This window comes from Naegleria lovaniensis (assembly GCF_003324165.1).
Source record: "Naegleria lovaniensis strain ATCC 30569 chromosome Unknown tig055, whole genome shotgun sequence".
NCBI lineage: Eukaryota > Heterolobosea > Eutetramitea > Acrasida > Naegleriidae > Naegleria > Naegleria lovaniensis.
In genome coordinates this window covers 59180-75366 of record NW_025407877.1, presented here as the reverse complement: position 1 = coordinate 75366, position 16187 = coordinate 59180, and the positions used below count along the sequence as shown (strand labels likewise).

General features: G+C 36.4%; 6 protein-coding genes across 6 annotated transcripts; 3 read left to right on the top strand and 3 right to left on the bottom strand.

The window, feature by feature from the left end:
• Positions 1 to 93: 93 nt before the first annotated feature.
• Positions 94 to 5943, top strand: C9374_012156 (uncharacterized protein; the record flags this gene model as incomplete). The annotated part of the gene is made up of 7 exons (XM_044687891.1): positions 94 to 263; positions 338 to 962; positions 1065 to 1718; positions 2296 to 2325; positions 2397 to 2763; positions 2814 to 5351; positions 5432 to 5943. 7 exons carry the CDS (start codon positions 94 to 96, stop codon positions 5941 to 5943), a joined length of 4896 nt encoding a protein of 1631 aa, XP_044542591.1.
• Positions 5944 to 6077: 134 nt separating this feature from the next.
• C9374_012155 (uncharacterized protein) lies at positions 6078 to 6694 on the bottom strand (the record flags this gene model as incomplete). Its single annotated transcript, XM_044687890.1, has 2 exons — positions 6078 to 6296; positions 6524 to 6694. 2 exons carry the CDS (start codon positions 6692 to 6694, stop codon positions 6078 to 6080), a joined length of 390 nt encoding a protein of 129 aa, XP_044542590.1.
• An 81-nt stretch (positions 6695 to 6775) lies between these two features.
• Positions 6776 to 8786, top strand: C9374_012154 (uncharacterized protein; the record flags this gene model as incomplete). Its single annotated transcript, XM_044687889.1, has 3 exons — positions 6776 to 7065; positions 7110 to 7975; positions 8050 to 8786. The coding sequence occupies 3 exons, from the start codon at positions 6776 to 6778 to the stop codon at positions 8784 to 8786; spliced, it is 1893 nt and encodes a 630-aa protein (XP_044542589.1).
• Positions 8787 to 8850: 64 nt separating this feature from the next.
• Positions 8851 to 12213, bottom strand: C9374_012153 (uncharacterized protein; the record flags this gene model as incomplete). Its single annotated transcript, XM_044687888.1, has 4 exons — positions 8851 to 9537; positions 9623 to 9669; positions 9750 to 9993; positions 10066 to 12213. 4 exons carry the CDS (start codon positions 12211 to 12213, stop codon positions 8851 to 8853), a joined length of 3126 nt encoding a protein of 1041 aa, XP_044542588.1.
• A 778-nt stretch (positions 12214 to 12991) lies between these two features.
• On the bottom strand, positions 12992 to 13773 carry C9374_012152 (uncharacterized protein; the record flags this gene model as incomplete). Its single annotated transcript, XM_044687887.1, has 2 exons — positions 12992 to 13595; positions 13649 to 13773. 2 exons carry the CDS (start codon positions 13771 to 13773, stop codon positions 12992 to 12994), a joined length of 729 nt encoding a protein of 242 aa, XP_044542587.1.
• Positions 13774 to 14219: 446 nt separating this feature from the next.
• C9374_012151 (uncharacterized protein) lies at positions 14220 to 15794 on the top strand (the record flags this gene model as incomplete). Its single annotated transcript, XM_044687886.1, has 1 exon — positions 14220 to 15794. The coding sequence occupies one exon, from the start codon at positions 14220 to 14222 to the stop codon at positions 15792 to 15794; it is 1575 nt and encodes a 524-aa protein (XP_044542586.1).
• Between the last annotated feature and the right edge of the window lie 393 nt (positions 15795 to 16187).

Genomic DNA, 16187 nt, shown 5'->3' with positions numbered 1-16187 from the left:
ACCTCGGCCGCATTTATTGCAGTAGATAGCTTGGGTGCCTTTGTGGGATTGGTTCATTATCTCAAGACAGCCAAGATTTATCACGAACGCCTCATGACAAGTATTATCAATACGACCATTTCATTCTTTGACACCACGCCACTCGGAAGAATTGTGACACGATTTACCAAAGACACCAATGCCATTGATGGAGAGTTGAATTGGAGATTGAGAGAGATCACACCAAACCTCATGTTCTTTGTGGGTGGAATGATTTTCGTAGTGTGTGTTTCTCCATTCTCCTTGTTGGCTGTTTTGGTCTTTGGCCAATTATTTACTTTATTCAAATTTATTATAGAATTTGTTTGCGAGAATTGGAATCCATCGGTGGTATTGTGAGTAGTCCTGTAAATTCACACATTGCCGAAACTATTCAAGGGCTTCAAACCATTCGAGCTTACAACAAGCAGAAGTTTGTCTATGATTCATTTGTGAAGAAGGCAGAAAACGATCTGAGAGCTAACTACAACACAGATTGTATTCACAAGTACTTTGAGATTCGAAATGATCTGGTGTCTGCTTTGTGTATTGCTTCAATTATTCTCATTAGTGTGATAAGTTTCCCTGGTTCCATGGTTGGTATGATTGTCGTTCAGGCTTCCTCAAGCTTTGATTCATTCTATTGGATTTTGTACTTGTATGCATTGACAGAGAAGGACTTTGTGAGCGTGGAAAGAGTAGAGCAATATTCATATCTCGAAAGTGAAAAATATGAGCCAAGAAATCCACAAGTTGATACGTCTAATTGGCCACAACAAGGTGAAATTATTTTCCACAATGTTTCTATGAGATACAAATTACACACTGAAAAGAAAAATGGAAGCTCCACAGAGAAGAAGAGTAAATTGGTGTTGAAAGGAATCAATGCCCACATTAAGGCAAAAGAGCGAGTGAGCATTTGTGGTAGAACTGGTGCAGGAAAGGTTTGTTTTTTTCTTTTTTTTTGGTGATGTAATGACACACTACATTCTGATTTATTGATTAACCATTTTCATGTAAATACTTTGTTGATATACCTTTAATAGTCAAGTCTTCTTCAAGTACTATTTAGATTACAAGAAATCGAGGAAGATGACTGTGCCAATGGATTCATATCTATAGATGGTATTGATATTCGAGATATTCCTTTAACCAAATTGAGAAGCGAAATTTGCATCATTCCTCAACAACCAACCTTATTTAAGGGAACATTACGTGAAAATCTTGACAGTTATGGCCAATTTTCAGATCGAGAAATATGGCAAGCATTGGAACAAGTAAATTTGAAAGACAAAGTTCAAAATATGGAATCGAGCGAGGACGATGAAGAAGACTCTGAAGAAAATCCAAGTCTCTCAAATGTGAAACGAACTGGTTTGGATATCCTAATTTCTGAAAATGGAGAAAACATTTCAGCAGGTACTCGACAATTAATTTGTTTAGCTCGTGCTTTAATGAGAAAATGTAAAATTCTCGTTTTGGACGAAGCAACCAGCTGTTGTGACTTGGAAACGGATCAGCTTATTCAAAAAACATTACGAGAAGCATTTTCTTCACATTGTACTGTATTGTGCATTGCTCATCGATTGGAGACAATTATGGATTATGATCGAGTGATGGTCATTGATGATGGTCGAGTGGTAGAATATGACAGTCCTCAGAATTTATTGAACTCGACAACTTCCTTGTTTAGTGCCATGGTAGCTCAACATAATGAGAGAAAGTAAAAACAGAGATGGTTATGCAACCAAACTTGAATGCAAATTTGTGAACAATGTCACGATTAACAATGTTTGACATGTTGAACTAGAATACATTTTTTAAATTTGTTGCATGGTACTAAAAGAATCAGTTTCCTCGACGTCAACTGTCATCTTACCAAGAATTGTCAAAAAAATTGCCAGTTAGCGCGCCATTATTTGAAAAACCGTTGTTAAATACCCACATCATCACGCACACAAGTCCTTGGAAACAACCATAACATCAACGGCAAAGACTTTGTGTGTCTGCACTGCCATTGTTGAGCAATACTCCTCATCATCATTCCATATTTTACAATATTTTTTTTTCTTTTGGTCGAATCCTTTTGTTGTTTCGTTCTCAAGAAGACAAGACAGTTAAATTTTGTCGAATTTTAATATTTTCATCAACGTTATTCAATTTTCCAAATCGAGAGAATATATTGTTGAAGAAAATTATTACTCCTTGTTACAACAAAAGATTTGAAATTCATCACACCTACTACCGAGCTCATTGCCAACACCAATTTCGGACTAGTTTTCACTCCCAACGAATCCGATTTTCAAGGTAAGTCACTTGTCAACGACGTTATGAACATCAACCACAATACTGAAATGATTGTTATCAAATCTCAACAGTACACTCTCATCATCAATACCTTCATCATCATGAAACGGCTTTTTCGATTTAACAGCATCAACGACCAATCTCCTCCTCCTTCTTCCAACACTCCTCGAAAACGATCGACAAGTAATTTAAAAGCTTCAAATCTCTCATCGACTCTGACATCGAGTGGAACTAGTAATGGAGATCCGAGTGCATTGAGATGTCTTTTCAATATTCATATTCATGCATTGGAAGATTTCGATTTAATGAGCGCAGTGACAACACATTCATCGATGAATGGAGGTCGAAATCCTTCTTCGAGCGGAGGAGATTTACAACGTTCGAATAGTTTTGGAAGTATTAATAATAATAATGGAAATCTTTCGATCCATGGATTGGGTCACAAAATGTTTCATAATTATTCGAAAGCACCGATGGGTGACAACAAGAGAATGGAACGGATACATCGAGAAGTAACTTGTCTTCGAATAGTGCGACTCTTTCTTCGAATGGAAGTTTTAGAAATGGATTTGGAGATGGTGAAATTGAATCTGAATCGATGGCAGTTTCGAATGCATTGATGAAATTATTGCAATCGAGATATTCCATTCAATGGAAAGTGTTAAATCAAGGTGAAGAGCGTGAATCTTCGTTTTCATCACTCTTGAGAGGTGGAAACAATGTCACGATTGGTGGAACTACAGAACCTGCCAATGTCATTTCGAAATCTCTTTCGAACGATGCATTTTTCGATGATTATGAATATATCAACAATTATTGGAGTCAAACCAACAGTTCCACACAATCTCCAAGCAATAGAAAATTCATGCAAAATTCTTCTGGACAACAACAAGCATCGAGTAATTCTAGTTCTCCAACTGGATCTAGAAAGAGTATGATCTATATGGCAGATTTCAAAGATTATGAATATGACTTTGTGTGTGACTTTAAACCAAAAAAAGAAAGAACCATTTCTGAAATTGTGTCACTTCTCAATGGAAATAATTCATCAGGGGGAAGTGGTTCAGGATCTCAAGAAGATCCATTCCTTCCTTTCTATGTTAAAAATATACAATCCTTGCTTGAAGATAAACCCATTATATTGGAAATTAGAGAGCTCAAGAGCAGTGGAAGTGGTCGAGTGACAAGTGACAAACGTAGCGGATTAATTCGATTGAATCTTTCAGATTTCACAATTCCTCCACACATGATTTACCATGGCATTGGTTCCATGACCAAAACCATTCTCGTTCCAGTGGTTCTCTCTACCGATTCTCCACAACATTCCAATCTCGTCTTGACTGCCAAATTAAGAATGCAAATCAGTTCCATGTGGTTGACAGATACCTTAATTTCAAAGGAAAGACAAAAACCACAAGCTCCAAAATATGACACATATTTCTTACTCGATGAGAATGAGTCATATATTGTTCCAGATTCACTTGTCAATTCCAGAAAAACAAATCAACCATCCTCTCCTCCTGTCCCCATTCTCAAAACCTCTCGAAGTAATGGTCAACTAAACGGAAGTCTGACAAGTCGATCCGAAACTTCCAATAACGAAATTGGAATTACGAACACACCTCCCGATTCTCCTCCTCGAAAATCAAGCAATTCCTCAACCGTGACCGTTCCTCCCTTAATGGTGAAAAAATTTTCTTCCAACAATAATCTTTCATCGTCACAAAATTCAAATGGAGGAGTCTCAAGTCTTGGAAGTAATAATGGAAATTCGTATCATCATCCAACAAATTTTCTCTATTCTCCGACGAAACCTTTCACAGAAAATGGCTTTGCCGTATCCATGCAAGTCGAACGATTGGATTCACACATGAGAGAAGTTGAGGATCTTTTGAAACGACAATATCATTCGATGAGAGATCACGTCGATCATGTACAAAAAGATATTGATGATTTATTTTCAATTTTGGAAATTATTGAAGCTGAAAAACAAGGTTATTGTAAAATGTCCATTCCAGAATTTGGTTTAAGTCAAACACATCCAAGTAGTAGCAACAGTAATATTAGCAGTGGTAACCTTTCCAATCAATTATTACCAGGAGGCAACTTTGATATTGAAGACAAGTTGCAATATTTTGTGTTTTGTGACCTTCAAGGATGCAATCAAATGTGGACTTTACCTCATGAGGACATTTCAAAAAGCGTCACCATGTATTACGAAGTGTTAAGAAAATGTGTGAAAGATAATATGGGAGTGGACATGACACCTGCGGTCAAACACGATGAATTTCATAACATTGTCAGCGATTCTGTTGTGTGTGCCTTTGAGACTGCCAAACAAGCTCTCAAATTCACACTTCTCGTTCACACTAAATTAATGGAAGCCGATTGGCCAGATTCGCTTTTAACACTCGATGGTATTTGCACCTATCAAAAGAATAACATCAAATTACTGTATCGAGGACTTCGATGTCGAATGGGAGTGGTGACACGTTCGAAAAAATTCAAAGACAGCACACTGCAAGCTATTAAGAGAGCAACCATGATTGCTCAATATGCACAAGGAGGTCAAACACTCGTAGAGAGTCAAGTCATGGACAATTTATCACTGGAACAAAAGAATCAATCGACTCTTTCTCCAACATTTAATGAAAATGGTAATACTGGTGGATATGGAAATAACAACACGATCGAATCATTGGTGCAACGATTGGATAATTGTAACATTGAAGGTGTCACAACACCTCGTTCGAGCACGACGCTTTTTTTGGTCATCCCAAGTCAACTAAAAGAACGAAGATTTAAAGAGTTAGTCAAACGTGTCAATTCCAATTCGAATGTGACTCAACAAGATGAATTCTCTCCTCCAATTCTCGACGCGAAAGAACTTCCATTGAATGAATCATGCATGGTCAACGTGCTTCACACTCGACTTTCACAAATGAAACAAAAATACAAATCAGACATTGAGGATCGATTGAAGGAAATTGATCAAACCATATTTAAATTGAGTTCATTGGTTGAGAGTTACAAAATTTGGCATCGACACAAAACGAAAAGGATTTATTCCAAATTGTTGAAAAACAAATGAATTTGAATTTTAAAGACCTTTCGGATGAAATTTCGGATTTGAAAGATATTCACACGACGAATTTGAGGACAAAAATTAAGAGTTTTGAAACGGAACTTTTGAAATTGAGTATGCAATTGTTGGATATTCATCAACATCATCATGTAAATACTTCTGTCATGCATCATTCCACATCCACGACATTTGACAATCATGACATTTCTCCCAATGATCACAACAGTCCTAGCCTTTTGAAACGACATGAACCTCACTCACGAATGTATTCATCCTTTAGAGAAAAACCAGTAACAGCTGCTGTTAGCACTGAAGATTTCATGCCTTCTGCAGAGTTGGACGAAGATGTGACGAGTGACAAGGCCTCTCCATCTCCACCTTTGAAGACGGCCATGTCTATGCATGATTTAAGATCACCTCGAGCAAAATTGAATCAATACTTGTTGGAAATGTTGAATCATAACAATTCAATCAAACAAAAAATTGAACAATTGAAACAATCTTCACCCCCAACACTGACGAATAATTATTAAATCAGGAAACGTATTTTAAATATATGTTTTCATTTAGCAACAATTTCAGAAGTGTTTTGTTGGCATCAATTTCATCTTCAATCCTTGAAAAATTTTTCTGGGCTTAATGCAAATTGCACTTTAATAGTCAAATTTTACAAAGTCTTCTTTTCAATCAACTCAATCTTGTATCCATTTGGATCTTCGACAAAAGCAATCACAGTAGTTCCATGTTTCATTGGACCTGGTTCACGGGTGACTTTTCCTCCCTGGTTTCTAATTTGTTCCACAGTTGCATAAATATCTTCAACACCAATGGCAATGTGTCCAAAACCTGTTCCCATTTCATAAGACTCTACGCCATAGTTATAAGTCTGTGTTATGAAATAATAGTAAGGCAGAAAAGAAAGTGCGTTTGAATTTTTCCACCATTGCGGACGGAATAAATCATCAAATGATATTGCAACAATTATTATTAAAATTTGATAATAATAATATTTTCATCATTGTGAGTTCATAAATTCCATGAATCATCATCATTAGTATATTTTCAAAATCATGATGGTTAAATCCATTCATCCAACTATTCCTTCTCACCTACCAATTCAATTTCAAAATCTTCATGTTCATAACCAACAAAAACAAGAGTAAATTTTCCTTCAGGATAATCACTTCTTCTCTTTTCTTTCATTCCCAAAACATTGCAATAAAAGTTGAGTGATTTTTCGAGATCTCCGACTCGAATCATGGTATGCAAGACGGTGGCTGGCATTTTTTTTTTTTGTAATTTTCAACAAAAAAAATGATGAAAACACTCTTTGGAAACACAATGATTCGGAAAGTGCCAATCATCATGGGTGTAAATTTGAATAGCCATGTATTGACATCATTGGCAGTTAGAAGTGCATTATTATTTACAGGAAAGAATCAATTTTGTGGTTATTCTTCGGATGCTAAAAAAACGCTTCGGGATTATGAGCCATTGACGTTGAAAGAGCCTCCACTGATGCAACCATCATCATCGGTAGTGGATCATCATGAGGTCAAAGAAGGCACTATTTTTTCATCAGCAGCCAAAGCAACAGACTCCATCATCATCGGGATGGCCTTGATAAATTCTTTTCTTTCCATTTTGATCCATCGGTAGTGAAAATTCTCCAAGAATGGAACATTACACATCCATCCAGCATTCAAGAATTAGCAATTTCTCAATTATTGAAAAAAACAAACAAAAAGAAACATTTTTGTATTGGAGCTCAAACAGGTACTGGAAAAACTCTTTCCTACTTGTTACCAATTTTAACCAAGATGAAACATTTGGAGAAATTGGGTCTTGAAAGACAAACTCAAAGACCCAAAGTACTCATTATTGCTCCTACTCGTGAATTGGCAAGTCAAATTTTCAAAACTACAAAATATTTGAGTCATTCTATGAAATTTAGAAGTGTTTTACTGAGGAGTGATCTTTCAAAATCGAGAATGAAACGAGATTTACATTCCAATGTTGACGTTGTTGTAGCGACTCCGACTATTTTCAACGAATTGCATTCTGAAGGTCATGTCTTCTTCTCAGACGTTCGATATGTTGTGTTGGATGAAGCCGATACGTTATGTGGAAAAGATTTTTTACAGGAATTGGAAAAGATTGTGGTTCCATGTTTGCAACGAGGTAAACATGTGAATGAATTTGTGCAATTTGGATTTGTTTTTGCAACCTATAATGCGAATATTGAGCGATTTATTAATCACTATTTCTCTCAAGATGCTTCTGCATTTCATTTAAATGATGACGCAAACAAGAAAAATACGATTGACACTATTACGAAAGATAACACGGAACAATCCAGCAAATTGGAAAAAAGCGAACATACATCCTCTACGCAACCAAACTCATCACCTCCATCCAATATGCTCTATATTATCGACAAGGATATGCACAAGCCAACATTGCACATTCAACACAAATTTATCGCCATGACTGATAATAAGGACAAGTTGGAGTACCTTTTGGAACGAGTTTTGAAATTGAAAAATCATATCAAGTTAACCAAGAGTAGTGAAACTAGTGTGGACAAGAAATCGAGAAACCCAAACTCAATGCTTCGTTAACAAGTATCAAAAATTCAGCCCTCGTTCAAAGTCTTGGTTTAGAACAAACAACGAACAACAATGACGATGAACAGATATCTATGGAGGAATCCTCAAATGCAGAATTGTTGGAGATGCCATCATCCAGTCATGCTTCATCTTGTGCTCCTGAACGAGTCTTAATCTTTTGCAACACTGTGAAAAGTTGTCGTGCCGTCCATCATACCCTCACCCAACATGGTCTGGAAGCAAGTTGTTTCCACGGAGACATGCCTCATGAACGACAATCTGAAGAATTTGATTCATTCAGCTCTGGTCGTCTAAGCATTATGGTTGCAACAGATATTGCCTCTCGAGGTTTGGATATTTTGAATCCTGTCGATCATGTAGTCATGTTTGATTTTCCACTCAATTCCATTGATTACATGCATCGAGCAGGACGAACTGGAAGAATGAAAGCACAAGGAAAAGTCACAAGTCTTTTGAATCGTAAAAAAGAAGCAGCGCTTGCCAAAGTCATTGAATATTCCATCGTTACCAAACAACCCCTGACCAATGTCAATGTTGAAAATGCAATTGACATGTATGAAGAGATGAAATATGAGCATCATAAGAAGAAGCAAATCCAAAAGTATGGAGAGGAATCAAAGAAGAGGAGAGGAAAATTCGGTGGCACAACGACCTCTTCAAGAACAACGAGTCGCTCCAAGATTGGGAAAATTTCAATTGCCAACCCCACGAAATTTACCAAACAAGCAGCCAAGCTCAACAAGTGAAGTTTCTAAAACATTCGAATTCCATTTTATGATTTGACAATGTTCTTGGAACAAGTCACACCAGTTACAAACGAACGTCACTTCCAAAGGTTGTCATACTATTCAATGATTCCCATTGCTGGTACTCGGTCGTATCACATAATCGACTAAATGTGTCCATAATATTCTGTGTGACATCATTAAACAATGGCTCAATAGTTTCAAAACCCAAAAAGCTCACACTGTTTTGGTTGGATGAAGGTGACAATTCGACATCATCCATGCCCACCAAATGATTGGCATTGGGTTCCATATCTTCATCGAACATGGAAGAAGTAGAACCCAATTTTCTAAAACTATTCTTAAAACCTGAACCGAATGATTTGGGTGGAGTTGGAGTGTAGGCACTTCCAATGGTAGGTCTTCTTTCAACGGAAGCGCTTGGTGGTGTCTTTGAGTCGACGTCCACATTGTCGAATGATCGATATGGAGTGGTAGGTGTACCTTGATCGAGTGAGTTGTGATTACCATCGAATGTGTTGTATCGAAGAGGATCCTCGAGGGAAGGAACAAATTTCATGGCCGTTTGTGATAAATCTTTGGATTGATGAGAGAGGAGAACGTTGTGAGCTTCCAATGTTTCACGAATGGCTTTTTTGGTGTTAAATGAAACATTGACTTCGTAGGGTGCATAATTTTTGATGTAATTTTCATAAATGAAGAGAAGCTCATTAAGGGAATATTTTTTCCTTTTTTTGATTTGAAGTAATTTCTTTTGAACATTAAATTTGAAAATAAAATTGTGGTAAGATTTTGGATGTGAACAATTTCAACAAAAATTTTTACCTCCTACTTACCGTGTAGAGATATAAATTTTCTGAAGAAAATTCCTTCTTGCAATAATCTTGTGAAAAATAAAAATAAAAAATTTTGTTTTTCAATAAATTCAATAAATTGACAATTTCCCATAAAACAACAACATACCCTCTAAGAGTGAATAAAAATCATCATTATTCATCAATCTTTCTAAATGATCATGTTTGTCAGAATTGGAAGAAGTACCTGCACCTGAAGTGTCAGAAATTGCCGACATGACACTGGATCTTCGTCTACGTCCCACGGCACTGGCCAATGTTCTTTTACATTTTCTGTACAATAACACTAGAATGGAGAAGCCATACGACCAAGTTAAGGATCCAGTGACTCCCATTAAGGTAAATCCAATTGCCTTAAATGGTGGAATTAAAAAATCAAAAAAAAATTGTAAAATTCGTTTCAACAAAAAATAAATAACTCTTACCTGACTTGTAAAAGCAGCCACATTGTACACATAATAATCACTCAATGAAGCCCACAGTATTGAAATCAATTCCAAAGAGCACAACATTAATTCCATTCGATACAATAACGGATCATCAAACACTAAAAACGAAACAAATCCTCTCTTTCTCAATCTCTTTCGATTAATAATAGCATCAAAGATGAAACACAACACCATAAATAAAGTCACTACAAAATACAGAATGAGTAAAATTCCATTTCGAATGACATAATTGGAAGGTGAAAAATACTGAGCTATAAAAAAGGAAGGAGGTAAAATGCAAACGACCATGATCCAAATGGTGACAAAAACAGGACGAGAGGAGACAATTCTGTGAATTCGAATTTTTCTTGCTGAAATATCCAAGTTCGATTGCGCATTGTTAGTCATATTCGAAGCATAGGATCCAAATCGTCCTTGATCTTGTTGTCTCTTACTCTTTTTCATAATCTTGAATAAATTTCGAACATAAAAGTATCGAATAATATTCATGGCATGTGTCACAATGACGACACAAATACAAAAGCTGGCCAATCCATAAGCTACATGTTCTGGAAAGGTCACAAATCGACAAAAAACAATTGCCGAGAATATTAAAAATCCTGTAAAACATATTGGAGTCACATAGGGAGCAATAAATCGATTTCGAATAATGAGTTCGGTACAAACAAATGGAATTCCTAAAATGCATAAAACATTGACAGCTGCTCCAATAATAAACGGAATGAAACCACAATAGAGTCTATAATATAAATAACCTCTTATACAGGAGAGAGGATATGGAAAGACAAAATCTTCACAAAATTGAGGAATAACGGATTGATATTGAAGAGCAGTGACGTTCAGTCCAACAGTTGTTGAAAATTGACACTTGTGAGTTGAATTTCCAACCATGTAGCATCCATCTTGATAGATTTGATTGATATACGAAGTGTTCACAAACTTTTCAATAAATGTTTTTCGAAACGTGGAATTCTTATTTGCCAATAATGGAAAATCATACGAAAAAATGTTCATAGAAGTGTCCAGTTGAGAGCTATCAATGACACCAAATCCATTTTTAGAAGGCCAAATCATGGAATTGACATTATCAATCATGTAATCGTAAATTACCCATTTTTCAAAGCATTCACTTGGATTTTCTCGACAATATGCATACATTTCAATTTGTGAAATTAAAAATCTCTTAATAATGGATTCAAATTTTTGCGAGTCCATGGTTGGATGATTTCGAACAAGAATTCCATATCTAAATATTTCTTGTTGTGCATGTGTTGGTGTCAATGGATTGATTTCCGATGTATTATAATTTGAAATTGAGAATAGTGTTGGAATGATATTAAATTCTCTTGGATAATAGAGAGAAGTTGGAGTTTTTCGAACTCCTGTAAAAATGTACATGTCATTCACAAAATATGCATCAATAGAATCGTCAAGAACTTTCAAATACATGTCATCAATGGTAGAGACGATTTTCAATTTCACATCTCTCGTCAATGACATGCCATTTCTCGATAATTCAAAATTCAAATGTGAAACATGTTCCTCACACACAGCAATGGTCCGATCTTTCAATTGCAAATAATTGGTAATATTCTTTTCTTTCCTACTCATTAAAAAGAGATCACTCTTTCTTGTCAATTGTGCAATTAATTGAAAATTCAATGGTTTGTTTGAATGGGATGGATCATTCCATAATGATGTTGCATTAAAAATTTGAAACATGGTAAATTCATCAACAATGTGAAAATTCACGACTTGATCATCCAAACGATTTTCAAAATAATCGTTCAAAGTCCATCTCGAAGAAGACCAACTCGATGTCAATCTCATCTCACTTTCGATCAGACATGACTTTTCGAAAAATTCACTCGATGATCGAGTGTTAAAATCCGATTTGGACCAATACAGAAAAGGAATGGGAACAGTCAGAGAAATTGGATGCAAGGACGTACATGGTGTGGTAGTAGTAGAGTTATAATTATTATTATTATTTGTTTGAGAAGAGACAGTCGGAGGTACGGAAATTCGGAATGAAATGAAATGTCGAAGAAGAAAATGATGCTGAATGAAAGGAAAGTAAAGGTTTGGCAGTGACAAATTGCAAGAGACCCACCACTGGTTCATGATGAACAAGTATATTCGTTGTTGTTGTTGTTGTTATGGAATGAGCAAGGAAAAACAAGAGGAAGAAAAGACAACCTTTGTGGAAAAGAAACCAAGTTATTGAAACGTATGTTCTTGATTTCAAAGACAAAATTTGTTGTTGTTCTGATGATGGAATGGTAGTGATGGTTGTGGTTGGGGTTGGGGTGGTAGTGGTGCTCCACGTGGAAACATTTTGTTGTTGTGAGTGAAAAAATCATTGTTTTGATTGCTCACATGCCATCTCCGTTTTAGGAATGAGACAAGGTCATCATGAAAATGACAATAAACGTTCGAACGGATTATAACTGTGAAGTAGGACCTTTTCTTGTAAGGCATTGAAGAAGCAATTAAAAACCCTTGTTATCGGAGTTTTTTAATTGGCTATGGAAATGTTTTCGTTAGGAGTGTTTGAGGTAGACACTCTTGTGATTTCTGTGGCTACGGTGGTCGTTCAAGTGCGTGACATTTCAAGGTTAGTGGTATCTCAAAAAACGTTGTCATGGAACATTTACAAGGTACCGAGTGGGGTGGTGAGTTGGGCATGTCGCAAATCACTTCTACAAAATCATGTCGTTTTGAATACTTCTAGCTCCTGCAATTAAGGCAATGTTTTGATATTTCTCGTTGTAGTGTTCTTGTAACACTGTAAACACCATACAAGCGCCTCCTGTGAAGCTACTTAAAGCATCCCGACTCAACCATATATTTAAATCATACACATGTTGATCAGCCGTGGATGGGATACTTTTCTTGTCTCTCAACGTTCTAAAAGATATTCATACAATTCAATGATCATTGGGTAAATGTAGTGATACAAATTGTTATCATTTTCGTACGAAGCAGTGGTGCTTTTCTCAAATACAGAAAGTAAGGTAAATAGCACCACTTGTAAATCAAATGTGGGAATCAATTCTCTCTGTTTTAATTTATGAAACACCTTGTCGTACAATTCTTGGACGTTGTATGGCCTCCATGTTTCGTTTTTCTCTAAAACCATCTCGATGGCACATTTTAGATACCTAAAGTCTCGAGAAAACGATGCAAATTTTGAAACCAGACCGGGCCAAGAAGAATGATTTTGAGCGAGAGCTTTACGTAGCTCCGTAAAAAAGGTATAGGTCAGGAAATCGTTGTCCTTCATGTTAACGGAAATGATGTGATGCGTGAGGCCATTTTCATCATTATTCTCACTCTCCTCATCTTCGGGTTGTTCCTCATTAGCGTCTTCTGCATCTTCTTCCTCATCCTCTTCATCATTTTCATAGTCTTCTTCATCATTTTCATCATAGTCTTCATTATCATTAATTTCGTCTTCCTCATCCTCTTCGTCCTCCGTAGTGCTTGTTGCTGATGATGCTCGGCTTGTTCATGATGTATTCCCGTTTCAGGTTCAAAACTTTTCAAAAGCGAAGACATTGCCCATGACGCATTCAAACCTAAAATCCAGTCCATAATAAATTTATTCTTCTTTTCAATTTCAAGTTGCTCAGCATCATCACGATTTACAACAACACTAGGAGGGTGTTGTTCTGAAGCCATTTTTTCAATAACTTTTTGAATTTCATCCGTAATTAGGAATTATCAATTAAGGTCTCACTGCTTGGTTGTGTCCGTTGTGTTCGTCAAGTTTATTCTTCGGATCATTGCTTATTCAAAAATACTACTACCAAGATGGTCCTTCCATCTACAGCATCCATCGTCAACCTTATTCTTACTTGAAAAACTCCCTGAAATAAGGTCCAACGGGTGGCATTTGAGTTTGAATGTGCAATTTCAACTTCATTCCAATAGAACTTTCAACTACCACCTTGAAACTTCCCAACCTCGTTGTATGACTAGGTTTTGTTGTTGGAGGAATTCCAAAGGTTTTTTTTCTTTAAAAAAATCATCTAACTACTCTTTGTGTCATCTTTGATCTCGTCGGAGAACATTTAATAATTTTTCAATTTTCCAATTCATCAACGAGTAAGAGTTTATTAGCAATCATGACCCGAAGAAGACTTCCTGGAGTGAGAAGATCATTTGTAAAAAAGGAAGTGGTCGATCAACCAATAGTTGAAAATTCTCATCATCAGGCCAATGAAGAAAAGGAACAGCAACAAACACAACAGCCTCTGGTTAAGAAAGAAATCCCTAAGAAAACATCATCAACAACCACTCCTTCGTCCAATAATAAGGCATCCAAGAACAACAAGGAACCGATAACAACTGCAAAGGCTTCCTCATCCTTGGAATCTCTTCTCCAACAACAACACTCGGAAATCATCTCTCATATTAATTTTGCAATGAATGCTTATGGCTCTTCTTTGAATACCATGAAAGAGCAATTTATGAACATGCTGAATACATGGAATGAATCACTTGAAACTTTTAGAAAATCCATGATTTCATTGGAAAGGGAGAGAATGAAAAGTTTGGAATTGATCATGAAACACTCTCATCAAATTATTCCGATGGCAACAACAGAACCAGCCACACCATCAGTATCGGGAAAGAAGCGCACGGATGATCAACCACAACAACAGGCTTCTACGGCCTCCAATGCAACCACCTCACAAACCACTCAAAGTAAGGCAAAGCAAACTCCGTCAAAGGCGAAGGCATCACAAACCTCCTCACAGAATCATGTCACCAAAGATGCTTCTACAATCACAACTGCCACAACAACCACTACTAGTACAACACAAACAATCTCCCCTGCTGTTAACAATGACGTCAGTAAGAATGCAACAACTACTACTCAAACTAAGAATGCAAAAGCTAAGACTAACGGTGGCGCTACCACAACAGCCTCCACCACTACTAGTACCACCCCTACTCCCTCTTTAGGATCCCCTAAAGAAATTGTCATTCCTTCAACAAAACTCTTTTCACAGTCACACACTCAAGACAAGAATCTCCGAGTTGTATATTTGAGAGGAGATTCTTCAGAGTCTATTAAGCAAGCAGGAAAGATATTCCAAAAACTCTCTTTGCAAAATCAAGTCTATGCCTTAAATATTTTGTGGAATGTGAAGGAAGAGAAAGCAACCACCCGTAAAGATAATGACACAACTCCAATTGTTCAAATGAGATATATCGTGTTGTGTGACGCTAGTGCCATCTACTTGTACAAGGTTGCAAGTCGAGCTGAAATGCAACAGAACAACATTCAACATCCAATACCTTTGAGTTTGAACCAATTATTAACCAACAAGAAATGCTTAAAGGTTGGAAACGACATTCTCGAGAAGGTCACATTTTTGTATCATAATCTAGATGAGCTCTATATCAAGCCTGTTGCTGACGTTGGTGAATTGCCATCTAAGAAACCATGCACAACCTTTTTGGAATTATTGAGCACAGAATTGGAAGTGTCAACACAAACCTTAACGAAAGAATTGAAATGGAACGATTTTTCTGTGGACTATTCTCAAGATTTAAGCGATGCTCAAGCAATCACAGAAGCCAAAAAGGTATGGCTCCAATACAAGATTTTTGAAAATTCTTTCGAGGCCAAGAAACAAGACGGAGAAAATTTACATGCCTATGCTTGTCGAGTTTTGAATGTGAAAGTATAAATTGGTAAATATCTCGTTCTTTAAATGAATAAACGTGGTGAAAAGATGATCATGTATTCTTGTGCTGTGAACGCCTTTAAATCAACAATTTCAACTTGATACAAACATACTTTTTTTGGGAGTCTGATCTCAATAACTACTTATCAAAAAAACATTGTTCTTTGGTGTGGATGGGTTAATTTGTTGGTTTATTGTAGTTGTGGTTTTGGTTTGGGTTGTTGTTTGGGTTTTGGGCAGGTTTGGTCAATTAAACAAAATATGTTTGTATGCCATTATGTGTAATCCCTTTTGCTTTGTTTTGTCGAATGTATCTGAGCATAACAACAATGATTAAGGAGTTGATGATGATATTGACTTGTTGAGTTGGTAGTAAATTGTGGCTTTTGTTCTTTA